This window comes from Topomyia yanbarensis, unplaced genomic scaffold (genome assembly GCF_030247195.1).
Source record: "Topomyia yanbarensis strain Yona2022 unplaced genomic scaffold, ASM3024719v1 HiC_scaffold_30, whole genome shotgun sequence".
NCBI classification, from domain to species: Eukaryota; Metazoa; Arthropoda; class Insecta; order Diptera; family Culicidae; genus Topomyia; species Topomyia yanbarensis.
The window spans coordinates 14,215-34,172 of NW_026683492.1; the positions used below are offsets into that span (position 1 = coordinate 14,215).

A 19,958-nucleotide genomic window follows, 5' to 3' on the forward strand; every position below is an offset into this window, starting at 1 on the left:
TGACCTGTATTCAACGCGGAGAACTCGGTAATAAAATTGTTTTGCTGAATATACTAACGAACGGGATCCCCAGGAAAATTTCGCTGAGCCCGGTGAATCGAACTTAATGCGCAAAATTTAGCCATTTGAAGGAGATACAAGCAGAATTTTAAGAATATGAGCATCACGGTTATGTCCCGGACATTACCCGCCCCTAGTTTTTCGCTAAGCGTGTTCATTTCTGTACGGAAAAGATTCCGATGGCTGTTTCGAGAGATTTTAACATTGATATTTCAAAGCAAGAAAATTGTTCATTTCATGAATGAATGTCTCAACGAGCTTAGAATCCAGCGCATCCCCTATCAACGCAGACGCCAACAACAAAGGTTCTTTTCAGAACCACCATAATTATTATAAAGAATAACTTGAAACATTCCCACATATTTCATTGAGTATCATTCGATTTGAATTACAAGTCAAACGAGTAGTCACGACACTCCGGTTATGTCCTAGACATTACCCACCCATCTTTTTTTGCTCATACATAGTTTTTCTTTTTAGGAATATTTTTTTGCAAATCTAATGAAAAGCTGAAAAAATCAAGTCTGGCAACACTGGCTCCGGAATGGAAATGGTGGGGGAAGTATAGTAGCCGAATCGAACCGTATACAGAACGAAAAGGCACATGGCACGTACACGAGCGAGACAGGCGATATAGTAGTGTTTATTCGCGACTATAAAAAAAATCGGTCGGTCTGTTTTGGTCATCATTCGTCGTTTGAACAGCACCACAGTGGTAGCAGTAGTAGAGCAGCATTTTCGCGCCATGGCCCGTACGAAACAGACCGCCCGCAAGTCCACCGGAGGGAAAGCTCCCCGCAAACAGTTGGCAACGAAGGCTGCCCGTAAAAGTGCCCCAGCTACGGGTGGCGTTAAGAAGCCCCATCGCTACAGACCAGGAACTGTCGCGCTGCGAGAAATTCGTCGCTATCAGAAGTCGACAGAGCTACTAATCCGCAAGCTGCCCTTCCAGCGTCTGGTTCGTGAGATCGCGCAGGACTTCAAAACCGATCTGCGCTTCCAGAGCTCAGCCGTCATGGCCCTTCAAGAAGCCAGCGAGGCTTACCTGGTTGGTTTGTTCGAGGATACCAATCTGTGCGCTATCCATGCCAAGCGAGTGACCATCATGCCGAAAGACATCCAACTGGCTCGCCGGATCCGTGGGGAGCGGGCCTAAATTTGGTGTGTGCCCATCACCCCCCAGAACGAAACAGCAACAAACGGTCCTTTTCAGGACCACAACCAATCATATTTTACTAAGAATTATTAGCAGAAATTTTCCGTTTCCCTCCAAAAATGCTCAGGCGGGTGGCTGTGTGTGTTTGTTAGAAAGCACGCCGATGGGGGGATTTTTTGCCAGCAGCACCACCTCGTACCGATCGACAGTAGTAGCGTGTGAAAAACAAGACCCATTGAGGGAAATCTTGCGCGGCCGATTTGTGATTTAGCACCAAATCGATGAGTGAACTTTTGAGAGATTGGGTGAAATCGTCAATGCCATGATATGAGGGAAACTATTATTAAGCGTCTGACGAGCATTGCAAAAAAAAACTTGTGCAATGCTCACAGAAATGTACGTTGATGATTATCGGAGTGAAAATCAAATTAACTCTTTTTATCAGAAGAAAATAGTCGCCCTGAAAAGGGCGTTTTTTTTTTCAGCTCGGGCGAAGCGGGATTTAAGTTGCTGCGGAGGCCCTCTTTTCAGTCTTCTTCGGCAGCAGTACGGCCTGTATGTTAGGCAACACGCCACCCTGGGCAATGGTCACACCGGAGAGCAGTTTGTTCAGCTCTTCGTCATTTCGAATGGCCAGCTGCAGATGACGGGGGATGATTCTGGTCTTTTTGTTATCGCGGGCAGCGTTTCCTGCCAGCTCCAGTACTTCGGCGGCAAGATATTCCATTACAGCTGCCAAGTAGACGGGTGCTCCGGCACCGACACGTTCAGCATAATTTCCCTTCCTCAGCAGACGGTGAATTCGGCCAACAGGGAACTGGAGACCGGCACGAACTGAGCGGGATTTTGGCTTTCCCTTCACTTTTCCTCCTTTACCGCGTGCAGACATTGTCGTAGGTTTATCGCTGTGCGCGTTCGTGTGTAGTCACGTAGACAATACGAGTAACACTGATGCCACTCGCGTTTTTTTTTTTTTTTTTTCACGTTCAATCATTTATTGTTTCAATTCCTTTTTACATATCTGAATATTTTACATTTCAAGTGATTCAAAATATAACTATTTTTTTTTCATCTTTGTTTTTGGTTATTTACATTTGGTTTCGTTATTAGCATAGCCTAATCGGTTATTTTCAACTTATGTTGAATGATAGAGTGCCTTACACTAAACTAACTACTAATCTAACTACTATTCTAACTACAATACTAAGTCTTGTATCATTCGATACTCTGAGTTTTCACATTTGGTGGTAAAATTTTCATAAGATTTTCTTATTGTTTCTTCGATCGTTTCCACATTCGCTAATCTGTGTATATCCGCTATCCGTGTTCGCCAAGGTAGGTTAAGAATCATTCTCAAGCACTTGTTTTGTAATACTTGGAGTTTCTTTTTATGGGTGTTTGCACATGTAGCCCAGACAGGCATTGCATAGCATATTACTGGTGCGATTATTTGCTTGTAAATTGCTATTTTGTTTTTCGTGATCATTTTCGATCTTCTATTAATTAGTGGGTATAATCGTTTTATCAACATGGAGCATTTATTATAAGTTTTTTGTATGTGGCTTCTGAATAATAACTTAGAGTCGGCAGTCAACCCTAGATATACCGCTTCGGTAGACCATTCAATGGTAGTACCATTCAGCACAATCTTGCAGTCATTTGGTGGAGCTAATTTTGGGGATTTACGGTAGGGAAATAGTATTACCTGCGTTTTGCTGCAGTTAGCTTTGATTTTCCATATGTTCAGATAGTTACAGAAATTGTCAAGGCAACTTTGGAGTTTTTTGGTGATGTGTCTGGTTAATCTTCCCTTGCATAAGATGGCTGTGTCGTCTGCAAAGACTGAGAGGAAACAGTCGTTTGGGAGTTGTGGGATGTCCGCCGTGTATATATTATATAGCACTGGGCCCAGCAAGCTGCCCTGCGGAACTCCTGCAGGAATGCGAAAATCTTCGGAGAGAACACCGTTCAGCGAGATTTTGAAGGTACGGTTTGAGAGGTAGCTTTGAATGATCTTGATCAAGTAGTTTGGGAAATTATACCGGTAGAGCTTATAGACGAGGCCATCATGCCAGACGCTATCAAAGGCCTTTTCAATGTCCAGTAAGGCCATCGCCGTGGATTTGGATACTGCTTTATTTCTTCGAATAATTTGCATGACTCTATATAGCTGCTGAGTTGTCGAATGGCCAGCTCGGAATCCGAACTGCTCAGGAGGAAGGATATTGTTGTTGTTCACATGTTCGAGAATTCTGTCCAACAGCATTCTCTCGAAGAGTTTGCTTATCGCCGACAACAGGCTTATTGGACGGTAGCTAGTGGGGCTGGTGGGATCTTTTCCTGGTTTTATCAACGGAATAACTTTTGCCATTTTCCAACAAGACGGGAAATACAAAAGATCAAGACATTTGTTAAATACTTTTGCAATGAAAGTATAGGCTTCAGTGCTCAGCTTTTTTAGCACGAGGTTGAAGATGGAATCGAACCCCGGAGCCTTCATATTTTTACAGCGTTTGACGGCAGATGTTATTTGCTCGGTTGTAATTTTTTTGTTGGCTGGGACGTAACAAGAGGTATTGTTCAAGGTGACTAGTGTTTCTCGGACTGCTCCCTCCATAGGGCTAGTTATAGAGATACCAAGATTATGGGAATTCAAGATATGGTTTCCTATGGCATTAGCTTTTTCCTCTGGAGTAACTAGAATTGTGTTGTCTGTTTTTAGTGGGGGTATTTGCTGGGGTTTAGATTTTAGAATTTTTGCCACTTTCCAAAAGGGTCTAGAGTATGGATCTAAATTTTGAATATCATTGCTGAATCTGTCATTTTTTAACTGGGTAACATGAAGAGCTATAAGTTTGGTGAGATACTGTGCTGCACTTTTTTTAGTCAGGTCACCGGTTCGTTGGAATTGTCTCCGAAAGACGTTCCTTGCACGAATGATGCTTTGTATGGTGGGATCGAGATTGATAACCTTACCTACAACTGGTACCTTGCGGACGCACTCGTCTTCGGCAGCGAGGATGGCACGCTGAAGCTGCTCAATGCAATAGTCGATATCTTCGGTTGTCACAATCGGAGCTTCGAAGTTGAGTCGATGGTCCACTCTGCGACGGAATTCAATCCAGTTGACGTGATGGTAATCTTTTCGTAGTTGTCTGGTACCACGAACAGCAGTTTCATCGATGCGCTGCACCACCGGGTAGTGGTCGGAGCTCAGCTCGGTGATGGTGATGGGTTTCGACAAATTCAGATTCGTCAAAAAGAGGTCTATTGTAGAGGTCACACCAGCTGCAGACAGATATGTTGGTTGATCAGGAGCGTTGATAACAAAGTATCCGAGTTGTGCTTCGTCGAACAGCATAGTCCCATTTTTGTTGCGCCGGTAGTTTCCCCACAGCTCGTGACGAGCATTGAGATCGCAAGCAATGATGAATTTTTTGCGATGCCGTGTTAATTTGACTAAGTCATTTTTATATTTTCTGGCCATCCCGTTGCCGTCGTAGCATTGTCGAGGACAGTAGGCTGCTATGATTAACAGTGGTCCGCTGCTGGTTGTTATCTCAACTCCTATCGCTTCGATGACAGAGGTTTGGTAGTGAGGTTGTATGTTGAACTTGATGGGCTTTTTGATAGCGATAGCCACTCCTCCCCCATTGGAGTGCGTGCGGTCGAGTCGTACTAAGCTGTATCCTGGTATACTGAAGTTTGTTTGCGGTTTTAAAAAGGTTTCGGTGACCACTAGTATATCGGCTTCCTCCCTTGATGCCAGATCGATGAATTCCATGTGTTTTGGTTTGACAGCATGGGCATTCCAGAGCATGACTTTTAGCTCGTAGCTACCCATACTGGATAATAAACTCACCTAGTACGCGTATTTGGTCAGCACGTGTGTTGCACTGCTGAAGCTGGGTCCACATGGTGGTGAAAATCGGCAAAAGTTCTGCTGAAGAGTATTTGGGGGCTGACTGCGAACAATCCGGGTTCGGATTCGGTTGATGGGAAGATTGATTCCAAGCTGGGGCTGCAACGTTGCTATTTCTTTGGAATCCTGGGGGTGTTCCGACTCGTGGAACTTCTTCACGATCTTTTCCGATCGTTGGAAGATTTGGAAAGTTCGCTGCTGTATACGCTGGAACCTTATTCGGGTGACGACCGGGTTGATTTTTCGTTGACGCTTCCTTCCGGATTTTCTTATAGTCTTCACGTGATTTACAAATTCGATCCGTTGCACGATGATGCTTTCCACAGTTAGCACATTTATACCGCACCGCTCCTTCAATAGGACAGCTGGATGATTCGTGCTTCCCGGCACAATAGTTGCACCTAGCTGCCAGGTGACAATTTCGTGTTCCATGTCCGAAGTGGAGACACCGCATACACTGCGTGACATCTTTGTAAATGCCACGGTACGGTTCCCACGAGACAACGACATTGCCGATAAATTTCGCTGCTTTCAGGGCACCAAGAGTCACTGTGCCTTTTCGAAAATGTACGAGGTAGAGACAATCCCTGTACTCGTAATTTTCTTTCTTCTTCCTAGCGATTACATACACTGCTAAGGGTTGTAGTTTGTACCGCTCCTCCAGCTCGGATTTGATGTCTTCAGGTTGCATCACTGGTAGACCTCTAACGACAGCCTTGAAAGGTTTTTCTGAAGGCATGTCGTGGGTGAAAAACTGCGCTTTATGCTGGTTCAGATATGTTTTGGCTTTAATGAACTCGTCCATTGTCTGTAGCATCACCTTGATGCCCATTCTGGTAAGCTTAAATTGAGCACTGATGCCCTTCGCATGCAGGACCTTCTGCAGCTGCTCCAGCGGAATAGACTTCACGATCAGCGGGGGCAATTTGACAGTGACATTGGTTGGTGGACCATCCTGGCAATTATCCTGTTCCTGACCGAATCCTTGTAGATCACTAACGTTGACAGCTGTATGTTCACTTAATACACTGTACTGGTTGGCCGATAATAATGATGATTCGTCATCCTCGCGAGCTTTTTTCGACGGTTGCCCCGGCGTGCTAGCAGATACATTAACAGACTTAACAGTGCTGACGGTAGCGTTGGCCGATCGCCTACGGTAAATTTTCGGGCTACGGCCCGGTTTTTTCCGCTTTCCCATTTGCGGAGAGGGAAAGATAACGCGAGAGAAAAAATACGCGGAACTGCAAACTAAAACGAAAACTAAACTACTGCGCTTGACGTCTGCGCCACACGACGAACGTAAACCGAATGAATGATCTCGATGCCACTCGCGCACACAGCACCCCTTGTTATGCATTCGCTTCATTGCACATCGTTCGCCAAAGGGGCGGAGTAGCGAACGAACGAAACGCGCTAAACACAAAAAAGGACGAACCTTCGTCTCGCTACACGATCGTATATAAGCGATATGTAGTGATTTTTGCTACCAATCAGTCAGCGCAGTTCGCATCGAGAGCGTTAACAGCAGCACAACCACGTCGTTACTATGGCACCGAAAGCCAGCGGAAAGGCTGTGAAAAAATCCGGCGGCGGCGGTGGCAAGGCACAGAAGAACATCGCCACAAAAGCAGGAGGAGGAGAGAAGAAGAAGCGAAAGCAACGCCGCAAGGAAAGCTACGCTATCTACATCTACAAGGTGCTGAAGCAGGTCCATCCGGACACCGGTGTCTCGTCGAAGGCGATGAGCATCATGAATAGCTTCGTGAACGACATCTTCGAGCGTATTGCTAACGAAGCATCTCGTCTGGCCCATTACAACCGACGGTCGACGATCACCTCCCGCGAGGTACAGACCGCCGTTCGTTTGCTGTTACCGGGCGAGCTGGCCAAACATGCCGTATCGGAAGGTACCAAGGCCGTTACCAAGTATACCAGCTCGAAGTAAATCGTCGCCCGCCCCGCCGCCGGATGTCACACAGCATCGTCATCGGCCCTTTTCAGGGCCACCAAAACACGTTCTGGTAAAGAGTTGAATTGAAATGTACACATAGTTTATATAAACATTAGTTGTTGTTGTTTGTTTGTTTCATTAGAGCTAAAAAGGTTGTCATTTTTTTCTCTGTCCATTTTTCTAATCAAATGTGTTTTGCTGTAGTTTGTGGAAGTAGTCTTTCCCCTTACCGCGCTAGTTGACTGTTTTGACGTAGGACTTACGTCTTTCTTTACTATACTGGGTGTCATTTCAAAATTTTCAAAACGGATGCGTTACGTACACTTTGAACTCTAATAACTTTTCTCCTACTAAAGGAATTACTAATTTTGTTTCATAAATCGAAAGGAAAACGTTCAACGCTTGCTATTGATACCTTGTTTGCTATGTAAAACTTGTTTAAAAAGTTCAAAAACTACTTTTAATGCGAATCAACATTAATGCTAAAACCTATAAATATGGGTGTCACAGTTTTTCTTAAAGCCAGACGTGTGTAAGCCACAGAGCAGAACACACGTACGTGTGCTGCTCAACGAGAAGCTGCATTTTGACCACCAACCAAATCATAGCTACTGCCTTATCGCTGCCAACCAAGAACAGTCGTCGCCCTGCGTGAAATTCATTGCTCTCAGAAGTGGACAGAGTTACTAATTCGCAAGCTGCTCTTCCAGTGCCTGGTCCGTGAGATTGCACAGAATTTCAAAACCTACTCTTCCGGAGCTCAGCCGTAATGGCCCTTTAAGAAGCCAGCGAGGCCTGCCTGGTTAGTTTGTTGGAAAATACCAATCTGTGCGCTATCCATGCCAAGCGAATAATCATCATGCCGAGCGGGAAACGGCGAAATGATATTCACAACAAACGGTCCTTATTAGGACCACAAAATCGTTCTCAGAAGAATTACAATTGAAATTTCCATTTCGTGCTTTGGAAAATAACTTCCCTCTTATCGGGTTAGTTATTTTCTATAATAATATCCGAAAAATGTGCGATAAAACCAATAAACTGACCAATTGGACGGAAGCAATAAAATACCTACAACAATTTGAGTCAGAAAAGTGATATTAACGGAAAAATGCTTCGATCGTTTCTAAGTGTTTGGCAGCTGAAGTTGCCGATTTGTTTTCCAACGTCAATTATTTGCGCTGTGCTGTACGGAACAGATTTTTGCGCGATGTGTTGGGAAATAATTAAAACAATTGTGTAGTAGATTCCGTAGATTTTACCGTAAATTTTGATAGAAATGATTTTGTAAAAGCATTAATTAGCCGTGCTTTGAATGGTGGTTTTTGCAAATCTTTCTAGAACATTAGTGAATGTGGAAACCCTGCTACTAAGCGAATGCCACGCCAAAAAGAATGATGAAAATATTTTCATTTGTCGCACAAAGGGATGGACTACCATCTGCACTAAGAAGTTTATAAAAGAGATCGCATTCCGACATACAATGCTCATTCGATGTGAGCTGCGAAAGGGGAATGTTCGTGTATGTACGCAGCAGAAGCGAATTCGGGCAAGGTTCGAATCGTTAGCAAGGATTCTCGTCTGGTATCACCAAACATAGTTATCTACAAACCGTTCTTTTTAGGATGAAAACATAATGGAGAAAGAATTGAATTAGAAAGTTCCATTTAATAACTTGCATTGAGTTTGCGCCTGTCAAGTCTGCTGTACTTTATCAATGACACATATAAACCAATGTTTATCGAATTAATCTACAATGCAAATCTTTCTAGAACATTAGTGAATGTGGCAACCCTGCTACTAAGCGAATGCCACGCCAAAACGAATGATGAAAATATTTTCATTTGTCGCACAAAGGGATGGACTACCATCTGCACTAAGAAGTTTATAAAAGAGATCGCATTCCGACATACAATGCTCATTCGATGTGAGCTGCAAAAGGGGAATGTTCGTGTATGTACGCAGTAGAAGCGAATTCGGGCAAGGTTAGAATCGTTAGCAAGGATTCTCGTCTGGTATCACCAAACATAGTTATCTACAAACCGTTCTTTTTAGGATGAAAACATAAAGGAGAAAGAATTGAATTAGAAAGTTCCATTTAATAACTTGAATTGAGTTTGCGCCTGTCAATTCTTGTATACATTTACCAGTGATTCATATAAGCAAATGTTTATCAAATTAATCTACAAACCCGAAGGTTTTTGCAAGTCCTAGAAAATCAGTGAATGTGGCAATCTCATTCGACATGAAATTTCCAGTAAACATTCATTCAAAAAGTGCATTGGCTCAAATTATCCATGAATGTCATATGATATGCCCAAGTTTAGTCCTACGTCAACACCGCGGTTACGTCCCTGGCATTACCCACTCCTAGTTTTTCGTTAAGACGGAAAACGGTCTTTTTGTCGTCTATTCTATTCAGTTTAAAACAGCCCATTATATGACCGACCCCCAGCGTGTGAGAAAATTCTGCCGCAAAAAGAACACACTTCTGGATCATACTTGTTAATACAATAAACTTCCCAGTCTTCAAACTTTTGATCTTCGTAGAAACCGTACCCAACACAATTTGTAATCTCAAAGTTGATCGATCAATACAATACGTTCGCCAATTTAGGCTAAAAAATCGGTAATTATCGTTCGTTCGTTTGTTTATTGTGCCAGCCAATTTTTCTCTGTTTTATTATAGCCAAAATAAGCGCGTTGTTTGCTAATCAGAGTAATATTATACTTGCTCTGTTTGTTTGTTTGTTTGTTAAGGCAACAGAAAACCACGGCCTGCTATTAATTTACCTGTACGTACGTTTATCTGAGCAAGAAACCGCGCCTATTTACTATAGTGATTTGTTTAATCAAACTAACGACTGATTTATCTTGCCAATCGGCGGGCCAGTTGAATGCGGGTGTGCTGCTCAAGCTAGAAAACTCATGGGGGGAACGGAGCATTGACGGAAAATAAGCATCAATCAATTCTTTACAATTTTGTTAGTCCTGAAAAGGACTGTTGTTTTGGGAGGACGCGCACGTTGTCGGGAATTTACTTCTTGCCGGCGGTGACCTTCTTCGGGGCGGTGGCGGCCTTCTTTGGCTTAGGTGCCTTCGGCTTGTTCGCTGCAGCCTTCGATGGTTTGGTGGCTTTCTGTTTAGTGGCAGCCGTTACCGCCTTTGCAGGGGCAGCAGCTTTCGCTTTCTTCGTAGCCGATTTCTTAGCGGCCGCGATCGCCGCCTTGGGCTTGCTGGTCTTCTCACCACCACCAGCCGGCGGATTTTTCTTCTCCCCGGATTTAGTAGCCGATTTCATCGGTTTTTTCGCTGCACCCGATGGTGGTTTCTTATCGCCAGCCGGTTTCTTTGCTTCGACCGTCACCTTAAACGATCCGGAAGCACCGGTACCCTTGGTCTGGGTGATGTTTCCCTTCTCGACACCCGTTTTCAAAGCCTTCCGGATAAACGGAGCCAGCCTGGCGACGTCACACATGTAGTTGACGGCGATGTACTTTTTGATCGCCTGCAGTGATGATCCGCTCCGTTCCTTCAGGGTCCGGATGGCAGCCAGAACCATCTCACTCACTGGTGGATGGGTTGAAGATTTTTTCGGTTTCTTGGCGTCACTCTTGCTAGCCTTGGCCGCCTGCTTCGGTGGTGCTTTGGCAGCTGGCGGAGAGGCGACGACGGCAGGGGCCGTGGCAGCAACGTCGATAGCAGTTTCAGCCATTGCGCGTTCGTTTGGTTTGGTTTTCTTCCACACACAGTTGTAGACGACGAGTTGATGGATGCACGATGATGCAAGTCTGCGAATATGATAACCGGGGGTCCGGTGTCTGTTGTTTAGGATCGTATTCATCGGCTCTGTTTGGGAACGCGTAGATGACGGTTGAAAGTTACTATTCGATCGGTGCCGGTAAAATTTTACGGACTGTTGTTTTAAATCAACCAAAATTGAATTACTGCTTGTGAAAAGTACACTGGAAGTTTGCATTCAATTTACTGCACTGTCCGCACCGTCCAAACTAACACCCGCTGAACATTCTGTGTTAAGCGTATGGCCGAATATTATCAAATCATGTATCCGACTATGGCGGCACGTGCAAATTGAATTGTGGAAAATAGGTTAATTTGAACCTTCTAGCAATTGGAAAACCTTTTCGGTGCTATCCAATCGAAAGAAAACTTCTCTCTATATAAAATTATTTCATTTTTGTACATATTTGCTCGAGCGGAAGTGCTCGTAATTTGGCGACCTGCGGAAAACGTTTCGGTCGGCTGGTCCTTTGCTGAAAACTTTCGTTATTAAAATTACTAAAACACAAAAAGTTAACGGGTGGCAACACAAATTTTGGATTTTTTTTTCTCAACCTGTCAAAAAAAAAAAAAAAAGACAAACGATTTGATTGAAATTAGAAGATACGTTCTCCATTGTTGGCCAAAAATTAGTGAACATTTCAAACCGATCCGTAATTGGATGCTGTTCGGCGAAGCTTCCGTTTGATGTCGGAACAGGCGCGTAGTACGGCGTCTATGTCAACTTTGCTAATACATTTCGTGATCTTCTACCAGTCCACTTGTTTGCAATTCGTGGCTCTCAAAACGAAATCCGGAAGAAATCTGCGATTGGGCAACACTGAAGCAAATTGTGAAGCGGGTTGTGCTTTTTAGGGTACAAATGGAATCGAATGGGTATTCGGGAACGATTGTGTGTTTTGTCGTGACTAACGACTTACCTTTCAATATAGGGGCCCCTTTTCAAAATTTCGGAAGAAAAATGATGTAAGATTTTGAACGCTTATATCTTTTGTTGTACTGAATGGATTTAATCAATTTCTTCGGCATTTTGTCGAAAATATTTGTACCAATGTTGTATTAAATTTTGGAATATGTAGGACATTCATTATCAACGGAAACATAGTGTTTTGAATAATCTTTCGAAAACGACTCGGAAAAGTGAAAATTTTCAGCCCATCCCGCACACAGCCGTCAATATTGTGCAGCAACCGAACAATAAAATAATGAAAAGTTTATATAAAGGTCCACTACATGTTTGTTCCTATGATTATTCGTATTGGGTTGCTTGACGAGAGCAGTTGGCGGGGGAAAGCCGGCATATTAGTTTTGGTTATGCCATTAGAAGCCGGACGGAAAGGAAAGGCCCATGCACGCCATGAGAACGAGCGAGACAGCGATAGTAGTGAATATTAGCGAAAGCGTTACGTACAATTTGAACCTTAATAACTTATCTTCTACTAAACGGATTGCCAATCTTGTTTCATAAATCGGAAGGAAAACGTTCAACGCTTGCTACCGATACGTTGTTTGCTATATAAAATTTGTTTAAATAGTTCAAAAACTACTTTAAATGAGAATCAACATTAATGATAAAACCTATAAATAGGGGTGTCGCAGCTTTTCTCAAAGCCAGACGTGTGTAAGACGCAGTGCATAACAGACGTGCGTGGTCGTGAGAAGCTGCATCGGACGACCAATCAAATTGGCTACCACCGGAGAGAGGAAAAACGGTGGTGGCGGTGAGAAGGCCAAAAAGCCAAAGGCTAAGAAACGCAGTCACTGAAAAGGCGGTAGTAACTGCCACTAAAAATGCTACCAAAACATCGAAGGCTGCAAAGCGTACTCATTCGGTGTGAGCTACGAAAGGGGAAAGATCGTATGGATGTACGCAGTAAAAACAATCGTCGGCAAGGTTTGAATTGTTTCAAAAGATTCCCGTCTTGTATCAACATAGTTATCTACAAACCGTCCTTATTAGGACGAATGCAAAATGGAAAAAGAATTTAATTAGAAAGTTTCTTTTATTAACCAGTATTAAGTTTGCGCTTGGTAATTCTGTACTTTTACCAGTGAATCATGAGAAAATGTTTTTCTAATCTACAAATCCGAAGGTTTTTGCAAATCCTTCCAAGAAAATCAGTGAATGTGGCAACTCTGCCACTAAGCGAAAGCTACACCAAAACGAATGATGAAAATATTTTCATTTATCGAACAAAAGGACGGCCTTCCATCTGCATTGTAAAGTCTATAAATAGGAACACCATGATGAAAACTGTGCTCATTCGGTGTGAGCTGCGAAAGGGGAAAGATGTATGTACGCAGTAAAAACAATCGTCGGCAAGGTTTGAATTGTTTTAAAAGATTCCCGTCTTGTATCAACATAGACAAACCGTCCTTATTAGGACGAATGCAAAATGGAAAAAGAATTTAATTAGAAAGTTTCTTTTATTAACCAGTATTAAGTTTGCGCTTGGTAATTCTGTACTTTTACCAGTGAATCATGAGAAAATGTTTTTCTAATCTACAAATCCGAAGGTTTTTGCAAATCCTTCCAAGAAAATCAGTGAATGTGGCAACTCTGCCACTAAGCGAAAGCTACACCAAAACGAATGATGAAAATATTTTCATTTATCGAACAAAAGGACGGCCTTCCATCTGCATTGTAAAGTCAATAAATAGGAACACCATGATGAAAACCGTGCTCATTCGGTGTGAGCTGCGAAAGGGGAAAGATGTATGTACGCAGTAAAAACAATCGTCGGCAAGGTTTGAATTGTTTTAAAAGATTCCCGTCTTGTATCAACATAGACAAACCGGCCTTATCAGGACGAAGGCAAAATGGAAAAAGAATTTAATTAGAAAGTTTCTTTTATTAACTAGTATTAAGTTTGCGCTTGGTAATTCTGTACTTTTACCAGTGAATCATGAGAAAATGTTTTTCTAATCTACAAACTCGAAGGTTTTTGCAAATCCTTCCAAGAAAATCAGTGAATGTGGCAACTCTGCTACTAAGCGAAAGCTACACCAAAACGAATGATGAAAATATTTTCATTTATCGAACAAAAGGACGGCCTTCCATCTGCATTGTAAAGTCTATAAATAGGAACACCATGATGAAAACTGTGCTCATTCGGTGTGAGCTGCGAAAGGGGAAAGATGTATGTACGCAGTAAAAACAATCGTCGGCAAGGTTTGAATTGTTTTAAAAGATTCCCGTCTTGTATCAACATAGACAAACCGTCCTTATCAGGACGAAGGCAAAATGGAAAAAGAATTTAATTAGAAAGTTTCTTTTATTAACTAGTATTAAGTTTGCGCTTGGTAATTCTGTACTTTTACCAGTGAATCATGAGAAAATGTTTTTCTAATCTACAAACTCGAAGGTTTTTGCAAATCCTTCCAAGAAAATCAGTGAATGTGGCAACTCTGCTACTAAGCGAAAGCTACACCAAAACGAATGATGAAAATATTTTCATTTATCGAACAAAAGGACGGCCTTCCATCTGCATTGTAAAGTCTATAAATAGGAACACCATGATGAAAACTGTGCTCATTCGGTGTGAGCTGCGAAAGGGGAAAGATGTATGTACGCAGTAAAAACAATCGTCGGCAAGGTTTGAATTGTTTTAAAAGATTCCCGTCTTGTATCAACATAGACAAACCGGCCTTATCAGGACGAAGGCAAAATGGAAAAAGAATTTAATTAGAAAGTTTCTTTTTTAACTAGTATTAAGTTTGCGCTTGGTAATTCTGTACTTTTACCTGTGAATCGTAAGAAAATGTTTTTCTAATCTACAAACCCGAAGGTTTTTGCAAATCCTTCCAAGAAAATCAGTGAATGTGGCAACTCTGCCACTAAGCGAAAGCTACACCAAAACGAATGATGAAAATATTTTCATTTATCGAACAAAAGGACGGCCTTCCATCTGCATTGTAAAGTCTATAAATAGGAACACCTTGATGCGAAGCGTACTCATTCGGAGTGAGCTGCGAAAGGGGAAAGATGTATGTACGCAGTAAAAACAATCGTCGGTAAGGTTTTAATTGTTTTAAAAGATTCCCGTCTTGTATCAACATAGTTATCTACAAACCGTCCTTATTAGGACGAATGTAAAATGGAAAAAGAATTTAATTAGAAAGTTTCTTTTATTAACTAGTATTAAGTTTGCGCTTGAGAATTTTGTACTTTTACCAGTGAATCATAAGAAAATGTTTTTCTAATCTGCAAACTCGAAGGTTTTTGCAAATCCTTTCAAGAAAATCAGTGAATGTCGCAACTCTGCCACTAAGCGAAAGCTACACCAAAACGAATGATGAAAAGATGGGTTGGTGATGTATATGACATAACAGGGGTGTCGTGACCACACTTCGAAGTTATTTCAAATCTTGCAAAGCATAAATTGACATAATTTCAATGATTGTTCCTTTATGAATGAAATGACAAATTTTCAGGTCAACGCGGCAATAACTTTGCAATTTATAGAACAATTTTATATTTTTAGTTATCATATATTAACTGTCATCTCTTCCAAACAACTTAACCCTCTGCTGCCAACCCCGTGGTTTTGCAGGGTTAAGGAGAATCATTGTAAAATGTCCAATACATGATTTTATGTTGTTACCTCCACTAAAACCACTTCAGAACACTCCCACCTGTCATACATGCACATTGTCTGCTTGTTGAAATCATTATATGAAATTATTGACCTGTATTCAATGCGGAGAACTCGGTAATAAAATTGTTTTGCTGAATATACTAACGAACGGGATCCCCAGGAAAATTTCGCTGAGCCCGGTGAATCGAACTTAATGCGTAAAATTTAGCCATTTGAAAGAGATACAAGCAGAATTTTAAGAATATGATCATCGCGGTTATGTCCCGGACATTACCCGCTCCTAGTTTTTTGCTAAGTGTGTTCATTTCTGTACGAAAAAGATTCCGATGGTTGTTTCGAGAGATTTTAACATTGATATTTCAAAGCAAGAAAATTGTTCATTTCATGAATGAATGTCTCAACCAGCTTAGAATCCAGCGCATCCCCTATCAACGCAGACGCCAACAATAAAGGTTCTTTTCAAAACCACCATAATTATTATAAAGAATAACTTGAAACATTCCCACATATTTCATTGAGTATCATTCGATTTGAATTACAAGTCAAACGAGTAGTCACGACACTCCGGTTATGTCCTAGACATTACCCACCCATCTTTTTTTTTCTTTTTTTTTTTTGCTTTTTTTGCGAGGGAAGTAACTTGCTTCGTGCAAAACAAAATATTTACCCAAAATAATTTTTATCAACCGGCAAGCGGCATTGAGATTGCAGCGTCGAAAGGTGTTGTAAACAGTCGATGGCGCAACGTTTTCCCCTTTGAAATATTGTACCGTGCACTTTTCGCCGAGATTCTTGTGTTGCTCGTAGAACCGTACAACGCGCTCGCGAAATGCTTTCTTGTTTCGACGGCAGAGACAGACAGAGAGAAATACCTCGAAAAAAATCCAACATTTTAGTTGCGGATTTGGATTTTAGTGCTCTAATCATCAGTGTTATTTCGAATTGCTTTGGCTAACTCAAAATTCTATTATTTAGTATGTACTGATCAACTCGCTACATCGTTGTGTAGCAGACTTCTCGCATACATAGTCGTCGACATGGCTGTGAGCTGATAAACCGCACGCGTCGACCATCACACCCAGGTGCTTCATTCAGCGCACGCATCGATGGGAACGATTGTCCCCCGACACAGATCACAAGCTGGACTTTTTTTACGGTTGCTCAATCTCTCTCTTCCTGTGTGTGTGTGTGTGTGTGTGTGTGTGTTGTAATTGCTTCCTGATTGATACAGTACTAACTCACCAGCCATCAACTTTACTTTTATCATTCAGACCAGTTAAAGGTACGCAAATTCATAGGTAGACAGGTAGGTGAAAGCGTGGTAAGCTAAAACGCGCGCGCGAAAAAAAGAGTCGGTCGGCGGTTCGTTGCTATCGAGAAACGAGCAGTTTTGTCCCATGATACGCAAGCTCAGGAGAAAGAAAAAGGAAATGCGTATATGAAAAAAAAAAAAAAAAAAGGGAAACCCAGCGACTGAGCGCGTTGTCGTAACACTGGTCTCTCGCATATCAATCAAAATCGCACACTAAACAGTACGCCCCTGCAACATGAATGAAAATATGAAGGATACATTTCAAACTAATTCTTTTTTCTAAACATTTGGTGGCCCTGAAAAGGGCCTTTTGTGTTGTCGTGAACGTCGTGGTAGGGCTTAACCACCAAAACCGTACAATGTGCGTCCCTGGCGTTTAAGCGCATAGACGACATCCATCGCAGTGACGGTCTTCCGTTTGGCATGTTCAGTGTACGTCACAGCGTCCCGGATAACGTTTTCCAGAAAAATCTTCAGCACACCACGGGTTTCCTCGTATATCAAACCGGAGATTCGCTTCACTCCTCCACGTCGAGCCAGACGACGAATGGCGGGTTTGGTGATGCCCTGGATATTGTCACGAAGCACCTTGCGGTGCCGCTTAGCGCCTCCCTTGCCGAGCCCTTTGCCTCCTTTGCCACGGCCAGTCATCTTCTTGGTTGTTGTAGGTAATAGCTTAGTAGGCTAGCGCAGCACACCTGCAGCAGCGAGATTCCAATACCGAATGTTGCAATTCGGCCCATTGAGTAGCGCTTTTATACTGATGCACACACATTCTCAGTCGCCGCCGCCTAGGTAGATTACCATTTTGCTATCTATATGCTTACTCGTGATGTGTTGGTTTGAAGGGGAAATAGCGCGAACACGAAGTTCACTGTTGCCACTGTTTTAGTAGCTTGGGATTGCCGAAATCTGCTTTATCCGGACTAATGCTGACATGGTAGCATTTTCCCTGGAAAACGATTGCCCGGAAATTGATTCTCCTGAAAAAGAAAGAAAGAAAAAGTAAATCGAAAAACAAACGGTTTTTTTTTTTTAACTTATAAAGATTTTCTATACATCCGTCTACATGGTACGTTATATTGGCTTCTATGGTACTTAAATATCGATATCTGATACTGATCTATGATGGAACAAATTGTTACTGATGAACAAACTATTTCTGTTTGATATTCTTCTACTGTTGGAATTTTATTGATTTCTAGGCGATTTTTTTTGCTCATACATAGTTTTTCTTTTTAGGAATATTTTTTTGCAAATCTAATGAAAAGCTGAAAAAATCAAGTCTGGCAACACTGGCTCCGGAATGGAAATGGTGGGGGAAGTATAGTAGCCGAATCGAACCGTATACAGAACGAAAAGGCACATGGCACGTACACGAGCGAGACAGGCGATATAGTAGTGTTTATTCGCGACTATAAAAAAAATCGGTCGGTCTGTTTTGGTCATCATTCGTCGTTTGAACAGCACCACAGTGGTAGCAGTAGTAGAGCAGCATTTTCGCGCCATGGCCCGTACGAAACAGACCGCCCGCAAGTCCACCGGAGGGAAAGCTCCCCGCAAACAGTTGGCAACGAAGGCTGCCCGTAAAAGTGCCCCAGCTACGGGTGGCGTTAAGAAGCCCCATCGCTACAGACCAGGAACTGTCGCGCTGCGAGAAATTCGTCGCTATCAGAAGTCGACAGAGCTACTAATCCGCAAGCTGCCCTTCCAGCGTCTGGTTCGTGAGATCGCGCAGGACTTCAAAACCGATCTGCGCTTCCAGAGCTCAGCCGTCATGGCCCTTCAAGAAGCCAGCGAGGCTTACCTGTTCGAGGATACCAATCTGTGCGCTATCCATGCCAAGCGAGTGACCATCATGCCGAAAGACATCCAACTGGCTCGCCGGATCCGTGGGGAGCGGGCCTAAATTTGGTGTGTGCCCATCACCCCCCAGAACGAAACAGCAACAAACGGTCCTTTTCAGGACCACAACCAATCATATTTTACTAAGAATTATTAGCAGAAATTTTCCGTTTCCCTCCAAAAATGCTCAGGCGGGTGGCTGTGTGTGTTTGTTAGAAAGCACGCCGATGGGGGGATTTTTTGCCAGCAGCACCACCTCGTACCGATCGACAGTAGTAGCGTGTGAAAAACAAGACCCATTGAGGGAAATCTTGCGCGGCCGATTTGTGATTTAGCACCAAATCGATGAGTGAACTTTTGAGAGATTGGGTGAAATCGTCAATGCCATGATATGAGGGAAACTATTATTAAGCGTCTGACGAGCATTGCAAAAAAAAACTTGTGCAATGCTCACAGAAATGTACGTTGATGATTATCGGAGTGAAAATCAAATTAACTCTTTTTATCAGAAGAAAATAGTCGCCCTGAAAAGGGCGTTTTTTTTTCAGCTCGGGCGAAGCGGGATTTAAGTTGCTGCGGAGGCCCTCTTTTCAGTCTTCTTCGGCAGCAGTACGGCCTGTATGTTAGGCAACACGCCACCCTGGGCAATGGTCACACCGGAGAGCAGTTTGTTCAGCTCTTCGTCATTTCGAATGGCCAGCTGCAGATGACGGGGGATGATTCTGGTCTTTTTGTTATCGCGGGCAGCGTTTCCTGCCAGCTCCAGTACTTCGGCGGCAAGATATTCCATTACAGCTGCCAAGTAGACGGGTGCTCCGGCACCGACACGTTCAGCATAATTTCCCTTCCTCAGCAGACGGTGAATTCGGCCAACAGGGAACTGGAGACCGGCACGAACTGAGCGGGATTTTGGCTTTCCCTTCACTTTTCCTCCTTTACCGCGTGCAGACATTGTCGTAGGTTTATCGCTGTGCGCGTTCGTGTGTAGTCACGTAGACAATACGAGTAACACTGATGCCACTCGCGCACACAGCACCCCTTGTTATGCATTCGCTTCATTGCACATCGTTCGCCAAAGGGGCGGAGTAGCGAACGAACGAAACGCGCTAAACACAAAAAAGGACGAACCTTCGTCTCGCTACACGATCGTATATAAGCGATATGTAGTGATTTTTGCTACCAATCAGTCAGCGCAGTTCGCATCGAGAGCGTTAACAGCAGCACAACCACGTCGTTACTATGGCACCGAAAGCCAGCGGAAAGGCTGTGAAAAAATCCGGCGGCGGCGGTGGCAAGGCACAGAAGAACAT

At 43.0% G+C, this 19,958-nt stretch overlaps 5 protein-coding genes across 5 annotated transcripts; 1 reads left to right on the top strand and 4 right to left on the bottom strand.

Annotated features, from left to right (window-relative positions):
- Window positions 1-805: 805 nt before the first annotated feature.
- On the top strand, window positions 806-1,216 carry LOC131695153 (histone H3). The gene has a single exon (XM_058983672.1). The coding sequence runs from the start codon at window positions 806-808 to the stop codon at window positions 1,214-1,216; it is 411 nt and encodes a 136-aa protein (XP_058839655.1).
- Window positions 1,217-1,718: 502 nt separating this feature from the next.
- LOC131695128 (histone H2A-like) lies at window positions 1,719-2,105 on the bottom strand. Its single transcript, XM_058983646.1, has one exon. The coding sequence runs from the start codon at window positions 2,103-2,105 to the stop codon at window positions 1,719-1,721; it is 387 nt and encodes a 128-aa protein (XP_058839629.1).
- Window positions 2,106-9,961: 7,856 nt separating this feature from the next.
- Window positions 9,962-10,807, bottom strand: LOC131695160 (histone H1A, sperm-like). The gene is made up of 2 exons (XM_058983679.1): window positions 10,253-10,807; window positions 9,962-10,009 (listed from the first exon to the last, which is right to left on the bottom strand). The coding sequence occupies exons 1-2, from the start codon at window positions 10,805-10,807 to the stop codon at window positions 9,962-9,964; spliced, it is 603 nt and encodes a 200-aa protein (XP_058839662.1).
- A 6,335-nt stretch (window positions 10,808-17,142) lies between these two features.
- Window positions 17,143-17,702, bottom strand: LOC131695147 (histone H4-like). The gene has a single exon (XM_058983665.1). The coding sequence runs from the start codon at window positions 17,452-17,454 to the stop codon at window positions 17,143-17,145; it is 312 nt and encodes a 103-aa protein (XP_058839648.1). The 5' UTR covers window positions 17,455-17,702.
- A 1,511-nt stretch (window positions 17,703-19,213) lies between these two features.
- On the bottom strand, window positions 19,214-19,600 carry LOC131695161 (histone H2A-like). Its single transcript, XM_058983680.1, has one exon. It carries the CDS (start codon window positions 19,598-19,600, stop codon window positions 19,214-19,216), a length of 387 nt encoding a protein of 128 aa, XP_058839663.1.
- Window positions 19,601-19,958: the final 358 nt, after the last annotated feature.

What these genes read in the sequence shown, in the direction of transcription:
- LOC131695153 (XM_058983672.1), top strand. Translation starts at nt 806, where the DNA reads ATGGCCCGTACGAAACAGACCGCCCGCAAGTCCACCGGAGGGAAAGCT.
- LOC131695128 (XM_058983646.1), bottom strand. Translation starts at nt 2,105, where the DNA reads ATGTCTGCACGCGGTAAAGGAGGAAAAGTGAAGGGAAAGCCAAAATCC.
- LOC131695160 (XM_058983679.1), bottom strand. Translation starts at nt 10,807, where the DNA reads ATGGCTGAAACTGCTATCGACGTTGCTGCCACGGCCCCTGCCGTCGTC. An exon ending in CTGCTGCCCCTGCAAAGGCG is followed by an intron (nt 10,010 to 10,252) that starts GTAACGGCTGCC and finishes TGAGTTTTCTAG; the next exon opens with CTTGAGCAGCACACCCGCAT.
- LOC131695147 (XM_058983665.1), bottom strand. Translation starts at nt 17,454, where the DNA reads ATGACTGGCCGTGGCAAAGGAGGCAAAGGGCTCGGCAAGGGAGGCGCT.
- LOC131695161 (XM_058983680.1), bottom strand. Translation starts at nt 19,600, where the DNA reads ATGTCTGCACGCGGTAAAGGAGGAAAAGTGAAGGGAAAGCCAAAATCC.